Source organism: Monopterus albus, unplaced genomic scaffold (genome assembly GCF_001952655.1).
Source record: "Monopterus albus unplaced genomic scaffold, M_albus_1.0 scaffold48.1, whole genome shotgun sequence".
Taxonomy (NCBI): domain Eukaryota; kingdom Metazoa; phylum Chordata; class Actinopteri; order Synbranchiformes; family Synbranchidae; genus Monopterus; species Monopterus albus.
The window spans coordinates 941127-959731 of NW_018127928.1; the positions used below are offsets into that span (position 1 = coordinate 941127).

General features: G+C 44.0%; 2 protein-coding genes across 3 annotated transcripts in view; one reads left to right on the forward strand and one right to left on the reverse strand.

Annotated features, from left to right (window-relative positions):
* The first annotated feature begins 416 nt into the window (after nt 1–416).
* On the forward strand, nt 417–15287 carry LOC109960485 (kinesin heavy chain-like). Of its 2 annotated transcripts, none has more exons than XM_020600627.1 (26): nt 417–940; nt 1659–1746; nt 2124–2197; nt 2836–2940; nt 3277–3325; nt 3457–3512; nt 3834–3921; nt 4157–4281; nt 4663–4767; nt 4853–5001; nt 5166–5314; nt 6427–6608; nt 7106–7174; nt 7311–7517; nt 7737–7889; nt 7975–8172; nt 8436–8553; nt 8749–8813; nt 8917–9026; nt 9290–9391; nt 9990–10050; nt 10308–10379; nt 10457–10561; nt 10963–11179; nt 14649–14743; nt 14884–15287. In XM_020600627.1, exons 1-25 carry the CDS (start codon nt 815–817, stop codon nt 14735–14737), a joined length of 2862 nt encoding a protein of 953 aa, XP_020456283.1. In that variant the 5' UTR covers nt 417–814; the 3' UTR covers nt 14738–14743; nt 14884–15287. The 2 variants fall into 2 exon arrangements, with proteins under 2 accessions (XP_020456283.1, XP_020456284.1); XM_020600628.1 differs by having other exon boundaries at nt 14888–15287.
* A 969-nt stretch (nt 15288–16256) lies between these two features.
* Nucleotides 16257–18605, reverse strand: part of LOC109960521 (plakophilin-4-like) — a 36598-nt gene continuing 34249 nt past the window's right edge. The window contains exons 22-23 of the mRNA XM_020600677.1: nt 18079–18152; nt 16257–17944 (exon numbers count right to left, since the gene is read on the reverse strand). Coding sequence (XP_020456333.1) covers nt 17687–17944; nt 18079–18152 — 332 coding nt within the window. The 3' untranslated portion in view covers nt 16257–17686. The remainder of the gene's footprint in view (nt 17945–18078; nt 18153–18605) is intronic.

An 18605-nucleotide genomic window follows, 5' to 3' on the forward strand; every position in this document is an offset into this window, starting at 1 on the left:
CCACCAGATGGAAGCACTGCGGCCCAGAAGTGTTGATTCATTTCTAAGGATGGAGTGTGTGGTGCTGCATCAGAAAGCATCACTGACATAAATAAGAGGGACAGATAAAAACACCTGTCACTAGGCTTTAACACAACAGAGCAGTGCCAAAAACTGCACACCCCTCAATGCATATAGCCTACATTTGTATCAACACATCGAGGCGTGGCAAACAGACACTTCGAACTTGGCTCGGACTTGCATTTTTGTGTCTCGTGTGTGCGTTCACGCGAGCAGCTCAGTGTCCGCGACATCGGTGCTGATGCAGGGCACGGGAGCGCGCAGCAGGCGGGCATGTTTTTATTGGAAGAGAGGACGATGCGGCTTGCTCTGCACATCCTCTCCGGGCTGTCCCTCTGCAAACTGGGCAGCACCGTTAACAAACAACACTGCTCAGTCGGCCTTTCCGTAGGTTGTCGCTCTTACCAACACAGACCTGAGCCCCTCACCGGGACGCAGCGCTGCGGCTGATCATCCGTGGCGCAGATGAGGAAACCCAAAGGTTCTCGGCTCGCATGAAGGACGTTTTCAAATTTTCTCGCGGTGCGTAAACCAGGAAGTTCGACGCTTTGTGTTTGCCAATAATGATTTGAGCCTCGAATTCCGAGCTCCGACTTGGTCCGTGACGCAGAGACAAGCACTAAGGTCCGACTGGAGGTCCCTAAAGCTCCCTGTGGGCAGCACGCTGCCTGAACCAGACTGGCCCTCGCCTGTCTCCCAGCGTGTTGCTTCTTAGTTTGTTTATAGCGGCATTATTTGCAAGGACAGTGCAGCCATGGTAGATGCAGCGGAGTGCGGGGTGAGAGTGATGTGCCGCTTCAGGCCTCTGAACGAGTCCGAAATCAACAGAGGAGACAAATACATCCCCAAATTCAAAGAGGACGACACCGTGGTCATACAGGCAAGTCTGGTCGCTTGTTGTTGTTATTGTTGATGCCGTTTATTTGTGTGAAACTGAAAACACAAACACTGCAGTAGAGCAAGAATGTCACCCAGACCTCTGCAGGCAGGCTCGGGATGCCAAGTGCTCAGTAAGCTGATTCTTGGTGAATATTAGGCTGCAACAACAGCTATTTCAGACGATATAAGAACCTGACGGTGGGCCAGTGGTTTTTACAAGACTTGCATATGATCTGTAAAAACGGCCCAATGTACTTAGGAGTTTGTATATGATCAGACATAAACAAACAGGAAAGAAACCTTTGCCATGTGTGCTGATGCAGATCCGTCACCCAGCTTTGTTCATGCTGTTGCATTAATGGCCAGAAACATGTCACTGAGGCCCTGGACTCAGGTCGTCCTTACTGATACTGTGCGTGTCAGTGATTTCTCTGCTTCTTTTTGGGGCCTCAGACAGACAGAGAAAGAGTGCTGAGAGCTTCGTTTCACAGCAGTAAGCCTGTTTTCTGTGTGGCAGTCTGATCTGTTACAGGTTCAGCTATTGCAGTCATGCACCAGTGGCATGCAGTATTCATTTAAATAGGGATATTAAATCTAGAATAGCTAGATGATAAATATCTCAAATGTATGATATGTGTGCACAGTAGTGGAATGTGATTTTACTCGAGTACTGTCATTATTCAGTTGTTACTAACTTGTCCTGCGTTGGCATGACACAGGGCAAACCCTTCATCTTCGACCGTGTGCTGCCTCCCAACACCTCACAGGAACAAGTGTACGACCAATGTGCCAAACAGATCGTTAATGGTATGAACAGGGAAAGTGCTTTTCAGTTCCTATCCTCTCCTCTCTGTTTATTCTTATTGTACATAATGGAGCTGTACAAATGTCTTTTCACACTCTAAGACCATGACTATAAGTTGTATTAGTCATAGTACAATGTTTTTTTATTTTATGTTATTGAACTTGTTTTCATTGATTGTATTTGCAGGTTCATTTAACGCTATCTTATCTGAGCAGCAGTGATAGAAATATTAGTTGTAGTAGTATTAATATTAAAAGATATTCCACATGTATAAATAAAGGTTTATACACATTTGCTGTCAAAGGGATGTGCTGTCTTGTAGTAAGCTCTGAACAAATATATGTTATCATTTCCTTACTTGTGTTTTGTATCACTCCAGATGTGCTGGGCGGTTACAACGGGACCATCTTCGCCTATGGACAGACATCCTCTGGGAAGACACACACCATGGAGGTCTCTGAAAAATATTTTTATAACATGGAATTACTGATTCAGTATCTGAAAAACACACAAGTCTATCATCAGTAGTATTTTAAGACAGACGTTGAGATTACTGATACAGCAGTTACTATACTCCTGTATCCTTATTGAATTTTTACTGTCATTCCCAGAGCCACGGCTTCCATCTGCAGTCAGAGGATTGTGTAACATATTAACTCCAAACACTTAATCCACTTCAGTTCCTACAACGTTTGAGATTCGAGGAATTGCAAGTCTGATAGCAGAGACTGTCCATCTTAGTCCAGGGAGGCTCGTTTACTGCAAACAGCCAGGCACAGGTGTCCAAGTTCATTGTGACCAGGCAGTTTTTGTTTTAGTGAGATGCACAGATCAGCATCCTGCATCATTCAGTTGGAAATGAGTTCAGCTAGCAGACTGATCAACACAGACAGCAGCCTCTTTTTAATTCTTCGTTGTAAGTCTGTGATAGAAAACCTCAAATCCCCTGTCTTCACATCAAGTTCTAACCCTGATGTTCACCTTCAACATCTGACATCTTTTCACACAGTCGATAGCTCCATCCTTACATCAACTCTTACTTGAAAATGAACATTTTATATTAAAAGGTTAATACCTGTTGCTGTGTTCAGGGCAAGCTGCACGACCCCCAGCTGATGGGAATCATCCCTCGCATCGCACACGACATCTTTGACCACATCTACTCCATGGATGAGAATCTAGAGTTTCACATCAAGGTAAAAAACTTTTGTCACAATGTAGAAAACAATGTAATTAAACATGCAAAGCTGCAGTGTCTGTAGTAATGATTCATAACTGGATATAAATAAGTAAATCATCAGCTGGTAAGAATCCCCAGAGGATGCTTATCAGCATGATTTAATCAACCGTTCTTTGCAATGAAGGTGAACTTCCTGTTAAACTGTGACTTTCTCAAATATATTGTAACAAACAGCTGAAAGAACAGGGCAAAAACCTGAATTTTGTTCAGTGTTGTCAAGTTTTATATGAAATAAAACATGGATCAGTCAGTCAGTTACCAACCTCTGGTGTCCATGTACTTCTCTTTGCAGGTCTCTTATTTTGAAATATACTTGGACAAGATCAGAGACCTGCTGGATGGTAAGTACTATAAGACCGCATTTAAGGTGAATTTAAGTGACTGGGATATCTTACATGATAAATTTGTTTTACTAAAAGCCTTTTTTAGAAACGGCATGAAGTGACTTTGGTGATCTTTGTTGGTTTTATAGTGTCAAAGACAAACCTCGCTGTGCACGAAGACAAGAACAGAGTGCCCTACGTCAAGGTTGGTGAACTGTGCAGGAGAGTAGATGACTACAGCCACATTATCTTTGACATACCAACACAACAAAAATGATGCTCGTAATAAATAGATGAATTAGTACTTTGACAATCCATAAAAGCAGCTAAGACAGCTGTGCTTTGCATCACAACTGGAACATATGAATTATCCTCACAACAGGTTAGACCACAGAATAACAGCAAAAACAGTGAGAGCTATAACACATTAGTTGAGTCAAGACATCAGCATGGGATAGTGAAAATATCCAGATGTTAAACATCTAAAACGATCTACACAACATTTTTCATTCACTTCGTCTCTCAGGGTTGTACCGAGCGTTTTGTGTCCAGCCCAGAGGAGGTGATGGACGTCATTGATGAAGGGAAAGCCAACCGGCACGTGGCGGTGACCAGTATGTACCTCTGATTTGTTCAGTGCTTGGTTTTTGACCACATACCTGCAAAACTAATGACACACCCATCGGCTTCTGTTATGCTCTGTTAGCATGCTAACTCAACTAACCTAAGGTGGTGAACATGGGGAACATTATAGCTGCTTAACATAAGGTTTCTACCGTTATCATCACGTTGGCCCTGCTGGGCCTGCGGAGCTGTTAATAATAGCTAATTCTTCTTGTCGTCTTCTAGATATGAATGAACACAGCTCTCGCAGCCACAGCATCTTCCTAATCAACATCAAGCAGGAAAACATTGAGACTGAGAAGAAACTGTCGGGGAAGCTCTACCTGGTCGACCTGGCGGGTAGCGAGAAGGTCAGCCTGAGTGTGATCACAAAGTTAATGTCTCCTTAACCCTCAGAGGACCTTCAAAAACACTATATACTGATTTCCCTCAGGACAAATTTGTCCCTGAAGAACTCCAGAGGGTTTTAAAGATTTTTTCTGTTGGGCTTTATGACTTAACAAGTTAACGTAAATTTTTTGTGTATTGTGGTTTTAATGCTTTGTCGCCTTTATGTAACTTTTTTTATTTTAAGACTAAGTGTTGTTTCTGGCTTTTGACTCCTTACCTGACTCCAAAGGAGAGCTGCACAAGAATTCCTATATGCCTAGACTGTCTGTTTATGCATAAATGGCAAATAAAAATCTTGAATCCTTGAATGTAAAAGCTGTAATGTTGGGCTGTTTGGACAGGTCAGTAAAACAGGAGCTGAGGGAGCAGTGCTGGATGAAGCCAAGAATATCAACAAATCTCTGTCCGCGCTGGGAAACGTCATTTCAGCTCTGGCTGAGGGAACAGTATGTCACTCAGAAATGTGTCTTTCCGTATATAAGGAATTGGTTAAGACAAACACAAAGCAACACAGAGACATGTATTTTTCAGAAAACTCACGTGCCATACAGAGACAGTAAGATGACTCGGATCCTGCAGGACTCTCTGGGAGGAAACTGTCGCACCACCATCATCATCTGCTGCTCACCATCCGTCTACAATGAGGCTGAGACCAAGTCCACACTCATGTTTGGACAGAGGTACCTATTAACCTAAACGCCAGTGCCAACATGCATGCACTAAAATGAGTGCGAGAAGAAGTCTATTCACACAGCTGTGTGGCTGGATTGTGGGTGTCCAGGGTTTTAAAATAATCTGTCAACTTCCAAACAAACTTCACTCTATGCTGCCTGTGTCTCTTTAGAGCAAAGACCATCAAGAACACAGTGTCAGTGAACCTGGAGCTGACGGCCGAGGAGTGGAAGAAGAAATATGAGAAGGAGAAGGAGAAGAACAAGAGCCTGAAAAACATCATCCAGAGGCTGGAGGCTGAACTCAACCGCTGGAGGAATGGTGAGAGAAAATACGAGTGGGTCAAGGAAAAGCAAAATATATTGTTCTAGAGAGGGGTCACTGTACACCTCTGCAACAATTTCACTTCACTACAAGTTGTCTTCAGCATCGTTTCCTTTTCCTTTCATTTGTCACCATACTTTGAATTTTAGAATATTTCAATATTTCTGGATGGTGGCTTATAATTGACACAGTCATGTTGCATTAGAACTGCTATGTCATCCTCACATGATCAGACAGTTGTGTAGCTTGCAAGCTCTGCTTTGTGATTTAAGGCTGTCACATACATGCTCAAAGCTACTGAGAGCCCTTATGAATGGTTTCAACTTTGATTCAACAAATGAGGCATGATTATATTTACAAATTCTCACTAATATTGTGGCCAGGTTGAGCCAAAGTCATACCTAACTGCACCTGAAACATCATGTCACATAACTACATGAGACTCAAGCACACTGTCGTGGACATTATGCTGCTTGATTTTCTGTCCTCCTTTTGAGGCTGTGGCATGTTCACCCATTTCTCCATCTCTGTTGCATAGTAACCACTGAAACCATACCTCTTTCTCTCTCCCTTTCCCTCTTTGCTTGAATATCTCTCTCCCTCCCCCTCTCTACCCTCTCTCTCTTTTTGGCCATTGTCTTTATTTTCAGTTCCCGTGCAGATGCTGAAAACACTCCTGCCCCTTAGCAACAAATCAGCTCAGCTGCAGCCTCTAAAACCTATGCTCCTTGCACACAAATGTAGTGAACACAAAGAGAGCAGTGCATACACAGCAGAGCACACATAAGTTATGCTGATGCAGTGTTTCTAAAGTGAGTCAGCTGCTGGCTCCATGCCGAGCCATTTAAAGGAAGCAGCTTTCAAACCTCGGCTGAAAGGTCAGAATTACAATTCACACTGCTGCTAACAGGCTGTGCACACACACTTCAAGTTGGGCTTTATAATACATAACCATGGAGTATATACTGTATGACAAGTTTTATGAAGTACTGATTACCCACTCTTTGGCCAGAGTGACAGTCTGTCAGTCCAGAAGATGACCGGTACGTACTCAATTGTTGAGGCAGATACTAATTTGAAAGGTAAAAATTTACTGCTCTATGTTACAGGAGAGAATGTTCCTGAGGACGAGCGGCTGAGCTCTAAAGATCAGAAGAGCGTGATTCCGTACGACAACGCTCCCATCATCGACAACCTGCTGCCGGCAGGAGGAGGCATCTCGGTCTCCAGCGAGGGGCAGGGCAAGTACGAGGAGGACATCAGCAACCTGTACAAACAGCTGGACGACAAGGTGAGTGAGGAGCAGGAAGTTCCTCTTTCATTGCAGACTGTATTAAAACTGCCACATAAATGCTCTAATTTATTTATTTAAAATATTAAAGAAGGATACATTTACAGAAGGCAAATTATATTTATTGATTAGTTTTTCTTATTGATCTTTCTAGAATGATGGTTTTTATTATGATCATACTTCAGAAAGTCACCTTAATGCATTATACTTTGGCTTCTAAACATGCTGGTTTGCATAACTTTCACTGGATGAGGTGTCTGAAATAATCATCCAACAGAGAAGATAACAATAAAATCCTAAAAATCTGGTGAAATAAAATGGGGGCCCAGAGTATTTTTATGTAATAATGGCCTTTACAGTGATCCTGCATATAAGAGTGTATATGTCAGATTCCTGCAGTGACTTCATTATAGATAAGCTCAACGCTGCATAAAAGCCTAAAGACCTGCAAAGGCTTGAAAATTGTTAATTACTAACTTAATTTAATATTTCTACAGGATGATGAGATCAACCAACACAGTCAACTGGCTGAGAAACTCAAGGAGCAGATGCTGGACCAGGAAGAGGTTTGTCTCCAAGCCTGTGAAAATGAAATAGTTTTAAAAGTTCTGATAAGATGGTACATCTATCTGTATGCATGTGAGTTTATGTTATGCGTGTAGCTATACTAACTTTTCTTATTAACACTCTACATCCTCTCAGCTGCTGGCCTCAACACGGCGCGACTATGAGAAGATCCAGGAGGAGCTGTGCCGGCTGCAGACGGAGAATGAGCTGGCCAAGGAGGAGGTGAAGGAGGTACTGCAGGCCTTGGAGGAGCTGGCTGTCAACTATGACCAGAAGAGTCAGGAGATGGAGGAGAGAGATGAAGCCAACCTGCAGCTGACCGAGGAGCTGCAGCACAAAACGGTGAATGAAATTTATCCTGTATCATGATATTGAAATTGCTTAATGCGGCTAGGATTATGTTTCCCAGAAGGCTGAAGACGTTGCATCTAAAGTTGCACTTTAAAGCTTAGTCATTGTCTGCTTCTGGAACTAGAACATAAGTCAGTTGGAGCATTTTCATCCTTGAGAGCACTGGTGCAGAAAAATACAAAAAGCTTTACATGTGTGTGTTGTTGGCAGGTGTTGCTGTCGATGGTGCAGAAGGAGCTGAGTCAGCTCCAGGAGCTCAACAGCCTGCAGAGGAAAAGAGCAGCTGAGGTCCTCAACCTGCTGCTGCGAGACCTGAGTGACATCGGCACCATCATTGGGACCAGCGATGTCAAGGCAGCTGCGGTGAGGCTGGACACACGTGCACACGTAATCACACATAATCTCCCACACTCAAACCTTAACTATCCCCACTGCCTCACCTGCTCAGTCCTCAGAGACGAAAGGGAACAGCTCGGCAGTGGAGGAGGAGTTCACCGTGGCTCGCCTTTACATCAGCAAGATGAAGTCAGAGGTCAAGTCTTTGGTCAACCGCAGCAAGCAACTGGAGAGTGCTCAAGCCGATGCTCACCGCAAAATCCAGGCCAATGAGAAGGAGCTGGCGTCCTGTCAGCTGCTCATCTCCCAGGTAACCATGGGCCTCTGATAGCCTGCATTTGGACACAAAGTATAACATGGTAAAGTTGAAGTCCTATGGTTCTTTGATCCCACTGAACTTTTCTCTTGCTACACTGTATAAACTGCAACTTATATTGTTTGGTATTAATAACAAGTTGAACCTGAGATGACCAGCTGTTGAATCGAAAATTGAAATTCAAGCTCGTCTCTTACTTCAACAAAAGCTCTGATAAGATAAAATGTTCTTCATTACAAACCCACTTCTGTGTGCAGCATCAGGCCAAGATCAAGTCTCTGACAGACTACATGCAGAATATGGAGCAGAAGAAGAGGCAGCTGGAGGAGACTCAGGACGCTCTGACCGAGGAGCTCACCAAACTGCAGACTCAGGGTCAGCACCGCCCTGCAAGCCAGACTGGGCACTTTATTTTACCTTAGCTTCACTAACAGGAGGAATAAAGAAATGCTTTGTGTGATAATAACACTCAAGGCTTTATACAACATCTTCCCACAGGTAGAACGATACAATGCAGATGACAATTAAAACAGATATCTGAAACAACTTATCTTCTTTGTTGGTTCTCAGAGAAAAGACACGAGGTGTCAGGGGAGGAGAAGGAGGACATCAGCAGACTGGATGGAGGCATCAAGGTGGCCTTAAAAACCTCTGCTCACAGCTGGAAACTGCTACATGTCTTCTTGGTATTTAAATGACTGTGTGTCTCTAATGTGTTCTTTTGTCTACATCTGACAGAAAACGCTGGAGGAGCAGCTGGAAAACCACAGGGAGGCTCATCAGAAGCAGCTCGGCCGCCTCCGAGACGAGATTGAAGCCAAGCAGAGGATGCTTGACGAACTCACAGAGTGAGGAAACGTCAGCACACACAGTCACATATGCACCAGATTCCAAATTATCTTTAACATGCTAGAAAAATAGTTTAAAAAAGCAGTCCTGTTCATTTCCTAGAGTCTTCAGTGACATCTTCAAACTCTAATTTCTTCAAAAAACTAGTCAAAGTTTTAGAGGCATTGAAATAAATTGTGTAGAAACACGATTGTTTCACAAGGCCATAACCAGATGAGGTCAGGCAGCTCTTTATTTTTTGCCACTTGTCTTTGTCTCCCAGTCTAAACCAGGGTCTGTTACTGGAGCAGGAGAGACTTATGTCAGACTACGACAAACTGAAGGCCGAAGAGCAGGAGAAGGACGCAAAGCTACAGAAGCTCATGTAGGCACTGGTTAACGCATCCACAGACGGGTGACAAGTGAAAGGAAGACACCGAATAAATGAGTGCAGAAACATAACAAGTGCAGGTGCTGGTGGGGTTTTGACCTCAGTGGTTCCCTTAGTGGGAGAGGTCACTGCAAATCAATACAAAATCCTTCTGAGTGATCACCTTTATCCTGTGAGGAAACAGTTCTGTCCTGATGGCAGTGGTCTCTTCCAGCATGACAGTGCCACCATCCATAAGGCATGAGAGGTCACTGAACGGTTTGATGAGCATGAAAATGATGTTAATCTTATGGCGTGGCCTTCACGGTCACCAGATCTCAGCCCAGCTGAACACCTATGAGATTTTGGAGTGACAGCGTCTCCACCGCCATCATAAAAACACCACATGAGGGAATATATTTTGGAAGAAGGGTGTTCATCCCTCCAGTAGAGTTCACAGATTTGAAGAGTCAGTGCCAAGGTGCACTGAAGTTGTTCCAACAACCTATGAAGACACTCCTTTCATTAGTCACCCATCTGGAGCTACACTGTCACAATGTAGACCGAATCAGCATCATACAATACAGTATGGTTTGTCTTGTTTTCTGTGCAGGCTGCTGGATGAACAGCAGGAACAGGCCAGAGAGGACCTGAAGGGCCTGGAGGAGACTGTGGTGAGGAAATAGGTTTTCTGGCAGAATTACTTATAAAGAAGTACAAAATGCTGGTCCACATTTATACAGTATATGGACAAAAAAGGAACTCATTACATACTTACCTAGTGGTGTTTTGTTCAAATGCATGGAGTAACATGAAAGCCTCAACAGCCAGAAGACTTACAGTGGTTGATGGATGGTTGGGGTGACGTGGGTCTAATGTCTGTTATGTGTAGTTTCTAACCATCATAGTCACTTTCTTCATGTCCTCTCAGGCCAAAGAGCTGCAGACTCTGCACAACCTGCGCAAACTTTTCGTTCAGGACCTCACCACTCGGGTTAAGAAGGTCCATCAGTTTTTTCATCTTTACATTTATTTTACTGAAAATGCCATTCTGATACTAACCCTGTCATCTGGTTTTAGAGTGCAGAGCTGGACTGTGAGGAGGGACTTGGCCATGTGGCCCAGAAACAGAAGATCTCCTTCCTGGAGAACAACTTGGAGCAACTCACCAAGGTCCACAAGCAGGTACGGTACTGTACAAAACTTTAACATATATAATGAGATTCTATGCACAACATGAGAAAGTGCATGTTGGTCTTAGTTTCACCATATTTGTAGAAACTAACAAATAATTAAAAACTCACAAGTAAATACCCTGCATTCAAAATAAAAATAAGAAAGTATTCTCAGCGTTGATTTCAAAAGTGATATTATTATTATTACATGACTAGATTATTTAACTAAAGGCAAAGAATAAGTAGGAATTGACTGTTGTAGGTGAAGTCTTGTGTTTTATAATATTTTTATGTAAAATGTTTATCTGAAAAGTAAGAAGTAGCTACAGCAGCTACTGTCAGAGTAAACTGTATTAACGTGTAAGCACAGTACATGTAGCCTAATAAATTATTTTCCACCTCTGTCCTCAGCTGGTTCGAGACAATGCAGATCTTCGCTGTGAGCTGCCCAAGTTGGAAAAGCGTCTTCGCGCCACGGCCGAGCGAGTCAAAGCACTAGAGAACGCCCTGAAGGAGGCCAAGGAGAACGCCATGAGGGACCGCAAGCGCTACCAGCAGGAGGTGGACCGCATCAAAGAGGCCGTCCGGGCTAAGAACATGGCCAGGAGAGGGTATTCTGCTCAGATCGGTGAGGTTTTTTTTCACATTCCAAAAAAAGACGTGTGGTTAGGTGTCCAGGTGCCTGGTTCAGTGGTGGCAGGGCATTGGGTGGGTGCGCGCATGGTGGGGTGGCAGTGGCAAGGGGTCTTGTCAGGTGATGGCAGGATGTCTCATCAGGTAGGCGTCCGGTAGGGTGGCAGCAGGGTGCTTCGTCGTGTCTAGTGGCAGGGCATCTCATCAGGTGAGCGTCTCGTCATGTGACCGCGGGGTGTCTGGTTAGGTGGGTTCGGGTCCTCTCATCAGGTGAGAGTCTGGTTGGGTGGCGACAGCGTGTCTCATCAGACAGGGCGTCATGTTGGGCAGGCACTGCATCTCGTCGGGGGGGCAGGCAGCCATCTCCTCTGGCCTCTCTCACAGTTGTCTCGGGGCATCTCGTGTCTCCGCCTGTCCTCATTTGGGGGTTGCACTGAGGCAGGGCGAAGTGTCTCTGCCTCGCCTCTCATCTTCTGGAAAACACCTTGGATTTGATCACTGTAGTGGAAAAGTTAAATTCACACATATGCTATCTGCTCACTATGCTCAGTGTTCCTATTATCTATGTATTTGTACTGTCTAACCTTGTTTCCTTTTCCACTGGACAGCTTTCCCAAATTTAGGCTCCACACACACACACACACACACACACACACACACACACACACACTTAAGATAAGATAAGATAATCCTTAACTACTAAAAAACTAAATAAGCAACAGCCCTCACACACACATGTATATTATATTGTAGCAGCATTGAGTGTGGTAACTGCTGTTGGGTAAAGGAAACAGTTCTGTCCTGATGGCAGTGGTCTCTTCCAGCATGACAAGCAGCAGGTCAATGAGTGAATGTCCTGGGTGTGAAGTGTCCTTAATAATGTTCTGAGGCAGCAGGACCTGTGTAGTCCTTCCAGAGTGAGGAGAGGGCAGCCGACGATCTCCTGGCTGTATTAATGACCCTCTGGAGCGTTTCCTCTGAGCCACTGTGCTGCTGCTGTACCATACACAGTATGTAAGGATGCTCTCAGTGGCGCACCGATGTTCTTCCTGAGCACCCGTAGGAAGTCCAGTCTCTGCTGGGCCTTTTTAAGCAGTCCAGAGGTATTCACACCCCATGTCAGATCCTCCCAGAAAGCGGAAGGCCAGCACCCTCTCCACACGGTCCCCACTGATATACAGTGGGAAGAAGTCGGTTTTCTTCCTCCTGAAGTTAACAATGACCTCCTTAGTCTTTGAGGTATTAAGGAGCAGATTGTTCTCTCTCTGCACCACACTATCAGCCTCTCCACCTCATCCCTGTAGGGAGTCTCATCCCCCCCAGAGATAAGCCACCGCAGTGTCATCAGCAAATTTTACAATGGTGTTGCCGTGGTGGGCGGGGGTGCAGTCATGGGTGTACAGGGTGTAGAGCAGGGGGCTCAGCACACAGCCTTGTGGGGAACCAGTACTGAGACTGAGAGCTGTGCATGTGTGTGGGGCCACTCTCACCCTCTGGCTGCGTCCGGACAGGAAGCTCTTAATCGATATGCAGGTGGAATATGGAATTCCCAGGTCCACCAGCTTCTCCACCAGTTTGTGGGGGATGAAGGTGTTGAATGCGGAGCTATAATCCACAAAAAGCAGCCGTGCATAGCTCTCCTGATGCTCCAAGTGAGACAGCACAGCGTGGAGGGCTATGGCTATGCCGTCCTCTGTGGATCTATTTGCCCTGTATGCAAATTGTTGTGGGTCAGATGTTGGTGGGAGGAATGACATAATGTGTCCCTGTACCAGTTTGTCAAAACACTTCATCACCACTGGAGTGAGTGCAGCTGGCCGGTAGTCATTGAGGCTGGTTATGTTGGGTTTCTTAGGCAGGGGAACTAGGATGGAGGAGTTCAGGCAGGGTGGGATAGTGGACTGGGCCAGAGACTGGCTGAAGATCCTGGTGAAGCCAGCTGGTCCGCACAGTCCTTCAGCACATGCCTGGGGACGCCCAGCCTTCCTCAGGTTTACAGCCCACAGTGTGCGCCTCACCTCATACTTCCCTACTGTGAGGGTGGGGCCGCTGTGGGCACAGGGTGCAGTTTGGCTGTGTCTGGTTACTCCCCTTCAAAGCAGGCAAAAAAGAGGTTCAGCGCCTCTGCCAGCGAGGCGTCCCCTTCAACCACACCAAGATTATTCCTGTGGTTGGTAAGATGCTGGACTCCCTGCCACACCTGCCTGCTGTGTTGAGGTCCAGATGGTCTTCGGTCCTCCTCCCACTGTAGTCCAATTTGGACCACTACAACCAGAAGAGCCAGGAGGTGTTCTTTCTGATGCCTGTCTTCAGGTTAGCTCAGGCCACACTATGGAGAGCCCTGTCGCCTGTCCTGGAGGCTGCATTCCTCTCTCTCAGTAGCCGATTGACCTCCCAGTTCATCCAGGGCTTCTGGTTGTGGTAGACCCTGATGCGTTTGTGCACAGTAACAGTGTCTATGCAGTTCTTAATATAACCCAGGACACTGTCTGTGAACACCTCCAGGTCCGGATGTTCAAGTACATCCTAGTTGGTCCTATAAAAACAGTCCTGTAGCTGCTGAGAGGCACCATCAGGCCAAGTTTTTACAGTCCTTGTGATGGTAGGAGCAGTTTTCCTGGGGGCATATGCAGGAATTAGAAACAGGGGACGAGTGGTCAGACTGGCCCAGGTGTGGTAGTGGTCTGTCCTTATAGCCTAGCTTGATATTTGAATAAACCTTGTCCAGTGTGTTAGCTCCTCTGGTAGCACATTTTACATGCTGGTCAAATTTGGGGAGTACTTTCTTTAAATCTGCATGATTGAAGTCCCCTGCTAGGATGTGCGCAGCATCAGGATAACTGCTCTGCTGGCTGCTAATACTTCCATATAAATGTCTGATAGCTGAATTAGCATTGGCATCAGGCAGTATGTACACATTTGTTATGAAGACCACATTATACTCTATTGGGAGGTACATGGGCCTGCATTGGACAGTCACATACTCCAAGTCTGGGGAGCAGTGACTGTCTACACACACACACACAGACCCAGTCTCTATTGATGCACATAGCCTGGTTTCCACAGACCAACTGTCTGCCCAGCTGCCTATCTAGGAGATACCTATGAAGGCCACAAGACGCATTTCTGATTGGTTCCAGCTAGTGGACGATAGTTGACTGATGTTATACAAAATGTGGCTGTAACTTCTCTCTCGTCACTCACTGACTCTTTGCACCGAGTGTGCGACCTCTCGATTGAGACACTGGTATTGTCTTATGCTGTTGTCTGATTTGTTTAATAAATTACAGAAAGATTACCTGAGAGCCTCCTTGTTAACATCAGCATCTTATCTGGCAACATCTAAAATAAAGACTTATAAAACACTCAGTGGCGTGCTGGTGGGGGCCACCACTGGTTCAAATGTATCGGATGACAATGAAAACAACTGAATGTGAATAATCATTTGCTTTCTTGGTTCTCAGTGAAACCCATCCGGCCAGGGCATCATCCACTGTCATCCCCTGTCAGCAGCTCCGTCAGAGCCGGAAGCATCTACACCCACAACAACTAAACCCCTGTGAGTACTTTATTGTTGAAACTGCCTGGTATGTGAACTCTGCTATTACACTATATTATATATAAATTGTTTACATTTGATTCTAAAATTGCAGTGAAAAAACTGCCTCATTCTCATTAAAGCTTTGCTTCTTCCTGCAGACAGGCCGTAAACAACTCAACACATGCCAGTTGCCCCCACCCACCTGCAGTACCACCGGGAGACCGTCACCTCAGAGAATCCAGACATTCACACTGTCTATACTGAAATGATATACAAACATATTTCATTTGCTGGATGTTAATATCAGAGCCCTCATTTAGAAAATATTGTGCTTTATGTACCAAGTTTCTTTCTGGAGGACAAAGGCATTAGAAGTTTAACGGGTGACTGGTCGCATTACATGTAAATTGAATTGCATTTTGTTTGCTTGAAGAACCAGGTAGAACCAGTGTTCATTTATATAATTCAACATTTCAGGAAATGTGCTTATTCGCTCTCTTAAGAGGGGTTTGATAAGAAGATCATCAAATCACCTACCAACAATTTAAAGCTCTCTCATTAACATGTTATAGCGTCTGGAGTCTTACTTTTCTTTTTACCTTCAGAGGCAGTCCAGCTAAAGCGGGGCCTTTGGGCTTCTTATCCCGATAAAGACATCACATTCAGTCAATCTGCAGTCATTTTTGCTGTTGATATTTGAGCTCCATAAGTTTAACTTTCACATGGATTTGTGATTGAATGTACGTATACTACTGTGTCCCTTCAGGGACTCTGGCCAGCCAATCAGGTGTTCCTTGGACTAAGAGCAGCACTGTTATACAAAGGTGTGACAGAAAACAAAAACAGGAAGAGGCCTAGTGTTTTTTTAATCTTAAAGTCTATTTGTATGTAGGATTTGGGACTGGAGAGTCCTGTAATGTTCTGCACTCCCTCTGTAAAGTTCCTGATCAGCCAGTCAGAGACCTTAAAAACACAGAGATATGTCAATGAATTTCCCATAGAAAAAATAGCCAGAATATTTAAAAATGATTATCTTGTTTCTAAACAATCTTCTAATCAGAGTTATTGTAGTCTTCCCTTCATGCTGCCAGTTGAGCATGTTTTTGAATCTACATGGACACTTTGAGTTGCTGAGAGTGGTGTTACAAAGGGCAGCTTTTCAGGCAACAGAGCTTCACAGCTGTTGCTTTCATTGCTCCAGATATCAAGACTCTGATCCAGACTATAAGCATCTTTATTTGGTGTTTGAATATTTGATGGTGGCTGTTGTGGCTGCACTTGATTGTATCTGCATGGACTTAGGCTTGTGTTAACAGCATGCTCAGGGAGGACAAGCGGAGGCAATTCACGATGCTTTTACCTCATTACGATGTACATTTTAAGTTCATTATTGTTTTAGTTCCTTTTGCTTCTGTTGCCTGTGACATTAGAGCTCAAACGCGTACAACAGATGCAATTAAAGCTATTAAAAGATATATCTATTTAAATAATTTGTTGTCATTTGTCAATATAAGATGAAAGCCACAACTTTCAGATAGCTTATGATACAATCTTTAATCCCTATACATATATTTCCCTCTGTAACATTTCACATTATCATCATCAGTTTTGGACAGAACAGACAGATGCAGTATTTTGGTCAGGTCACAACAAAATTAATAAAAATAATCAATAAATAATAGAAAAATCTTCTCCACACAATCACATATAAAGTTCTACATACAGTACAACAATGTAACAGGACAGTTAAACCATATGTACAAACTGACTTTCACTTTTTTGGATATATTTCACATACTTTATGGTATACTGCACTTTTGGCCAACATCAGAAGAAAGACAAAGTTACAGATGTAACCTCGGTTTCTCTGAGTCTTTAAAGGTTCCCGTGAATGAGGACACTCATCGGTAAAGTTCGCTTCACCAAACCTGGGCCAAATAATTTTCAAATAAATTTTTTAGAGCAACACTTTTCTGTTCCAAGTAACAGAGCAGTTTTATTTACTGCAGCAAGTACCAAGAACTGCTGGTAAACAGTATTTGCCCCAGGTGTGTTTTTTTAAACAGGATCCTCAGGCTCAATAAATTTCTTTTCTCTTGCATTCAAGATGATGCTGACAATATTTATGTTATAAAGCCAACACACTGCACAATTTTACTCCAGAGGAAAATGAGATCAGGTAACGTTCACAAACACTCTGCGAAATGAAAAAGTTAGGGCAGGGTTTTTCAAAAAGCACCTTTTGATCAAGTCCATTTGGGTGTTCACTTGGTATGTCCATAATAAAGCAGATAAAAAAGATGGTTAATGCTTGACAGCAATATGGCATCTGCCATTTTTTTATACCACTGTGACATCACTCACCTCTGAGAGTTGTTAAGGGTTGTTATGTCACGGTTGTTAAAGTGAGTCAAGGTGTGAATGGCCTTGAACATCCATGATAAAAATGATGTGGCAAACATCAAAGAAATATGACATTATTTGTTTTATGTATTAATCTGAGGCACATTACAGTCTCACCGCTGCACATGGTGGTAGCTTCAGAGACGTCTATTCATCATCTCCTTTGCACTCTGTCACATTTTATTTTTACTGATAACACAAACTGTTCCACCTCAGCTGTAACAACCTGTTTTCCAAATTGCAATAAACAGGTGAATAAGCGGAAACACCTTTTAGCCAGTGGCTCTGGACAACACCATACACAAGGAAGAATGTTAATGTAACAGAATTTCAAAATAAAGGCATGGTTCTTATTTATCTGCATCATTGTGAACATAGTCTAACTTAGTCAAAAGCTGCCCATAGCGAACAGAGCCCTGGTCATTCAGTACAGTTTCAAGACAGATTCACACACACTCACATGCATCCTCAACCTTCCACACACTCATACAGCGCACCCACCTGTGTGCACTCCCCACCCAAACATCCACAGAAACATACGTGTGGTCCGATTTGTTTTCACACCCAGGAGTCAGGGGAGCCGGTGAACTTATTCGCCCTGTTTGAAGGCCTCCGTGTGGTGGAGTAGAAGTCCACGTAGTTGGTGTTGGCTTTGAATTGGAGTGACTGGCTGGTGTAGCCGTCAGGGGATGATGGGGTCAGGTGAACCGGTTCGTCCTCGTAGTGCTCCTCTCCAAAGCCTTGTGGGGAAGACAGGTACATTCTGTAGCTGTTGTAGTTTTTCCTGTCGGGTTCATCGTAGAACGGCTCTGGGTGCTGGGACAGGAGCAATGAAGTGATTATTGACTGAGGAATTCTAATTATTTTTTTGATTCATAAACTAATCTTTTAGTCTGTTACTATTTCATTGTCACATGACTGCATACTGGTTTATGGCTGAATTTTCTTACCTGGGACCTCGTCAAATCCTCTCCTGACTGGGACAAGTATGTCCCAATGTAATACGGGGGTTTCTTCTCAGACCCTGAAGTAGAGAATTCAATAGCAGAGATAGGAGGAAAATATATCTACAAAGATGACTCTTCAACAGCCATACCAGTCAAAAGTTTCAGAACACCCCCGTTTTTCCAGTTTTTATTTAACATACAAAGAGTTCAAGTACAGTGAAGAGCCTTATATGGCACAAAGCTAAGATTTAAACTGCCAGAGGTAGAAAAAAGTCACCAAACACTTTTAAAAAGCATGTAAAATAAATGTCACAATAAACAGGGGTCAATAGGTTAAGTTCCATCTTTTCTGCAGCAGTGGAAGTAAATGAAGCCTTGAAAACTGATGCAAATCTACGGGTGTCCCAACTTGTGTTGACTTACAACAACAAATTCTCTCAGTACAAAGGCAGGTTTCCTGCAGTGCTTACTATATCCCCTGAAGCTTTATTTATTAAAAGGCCATTAAGAAAGGATGTCAGAAGTCCTAT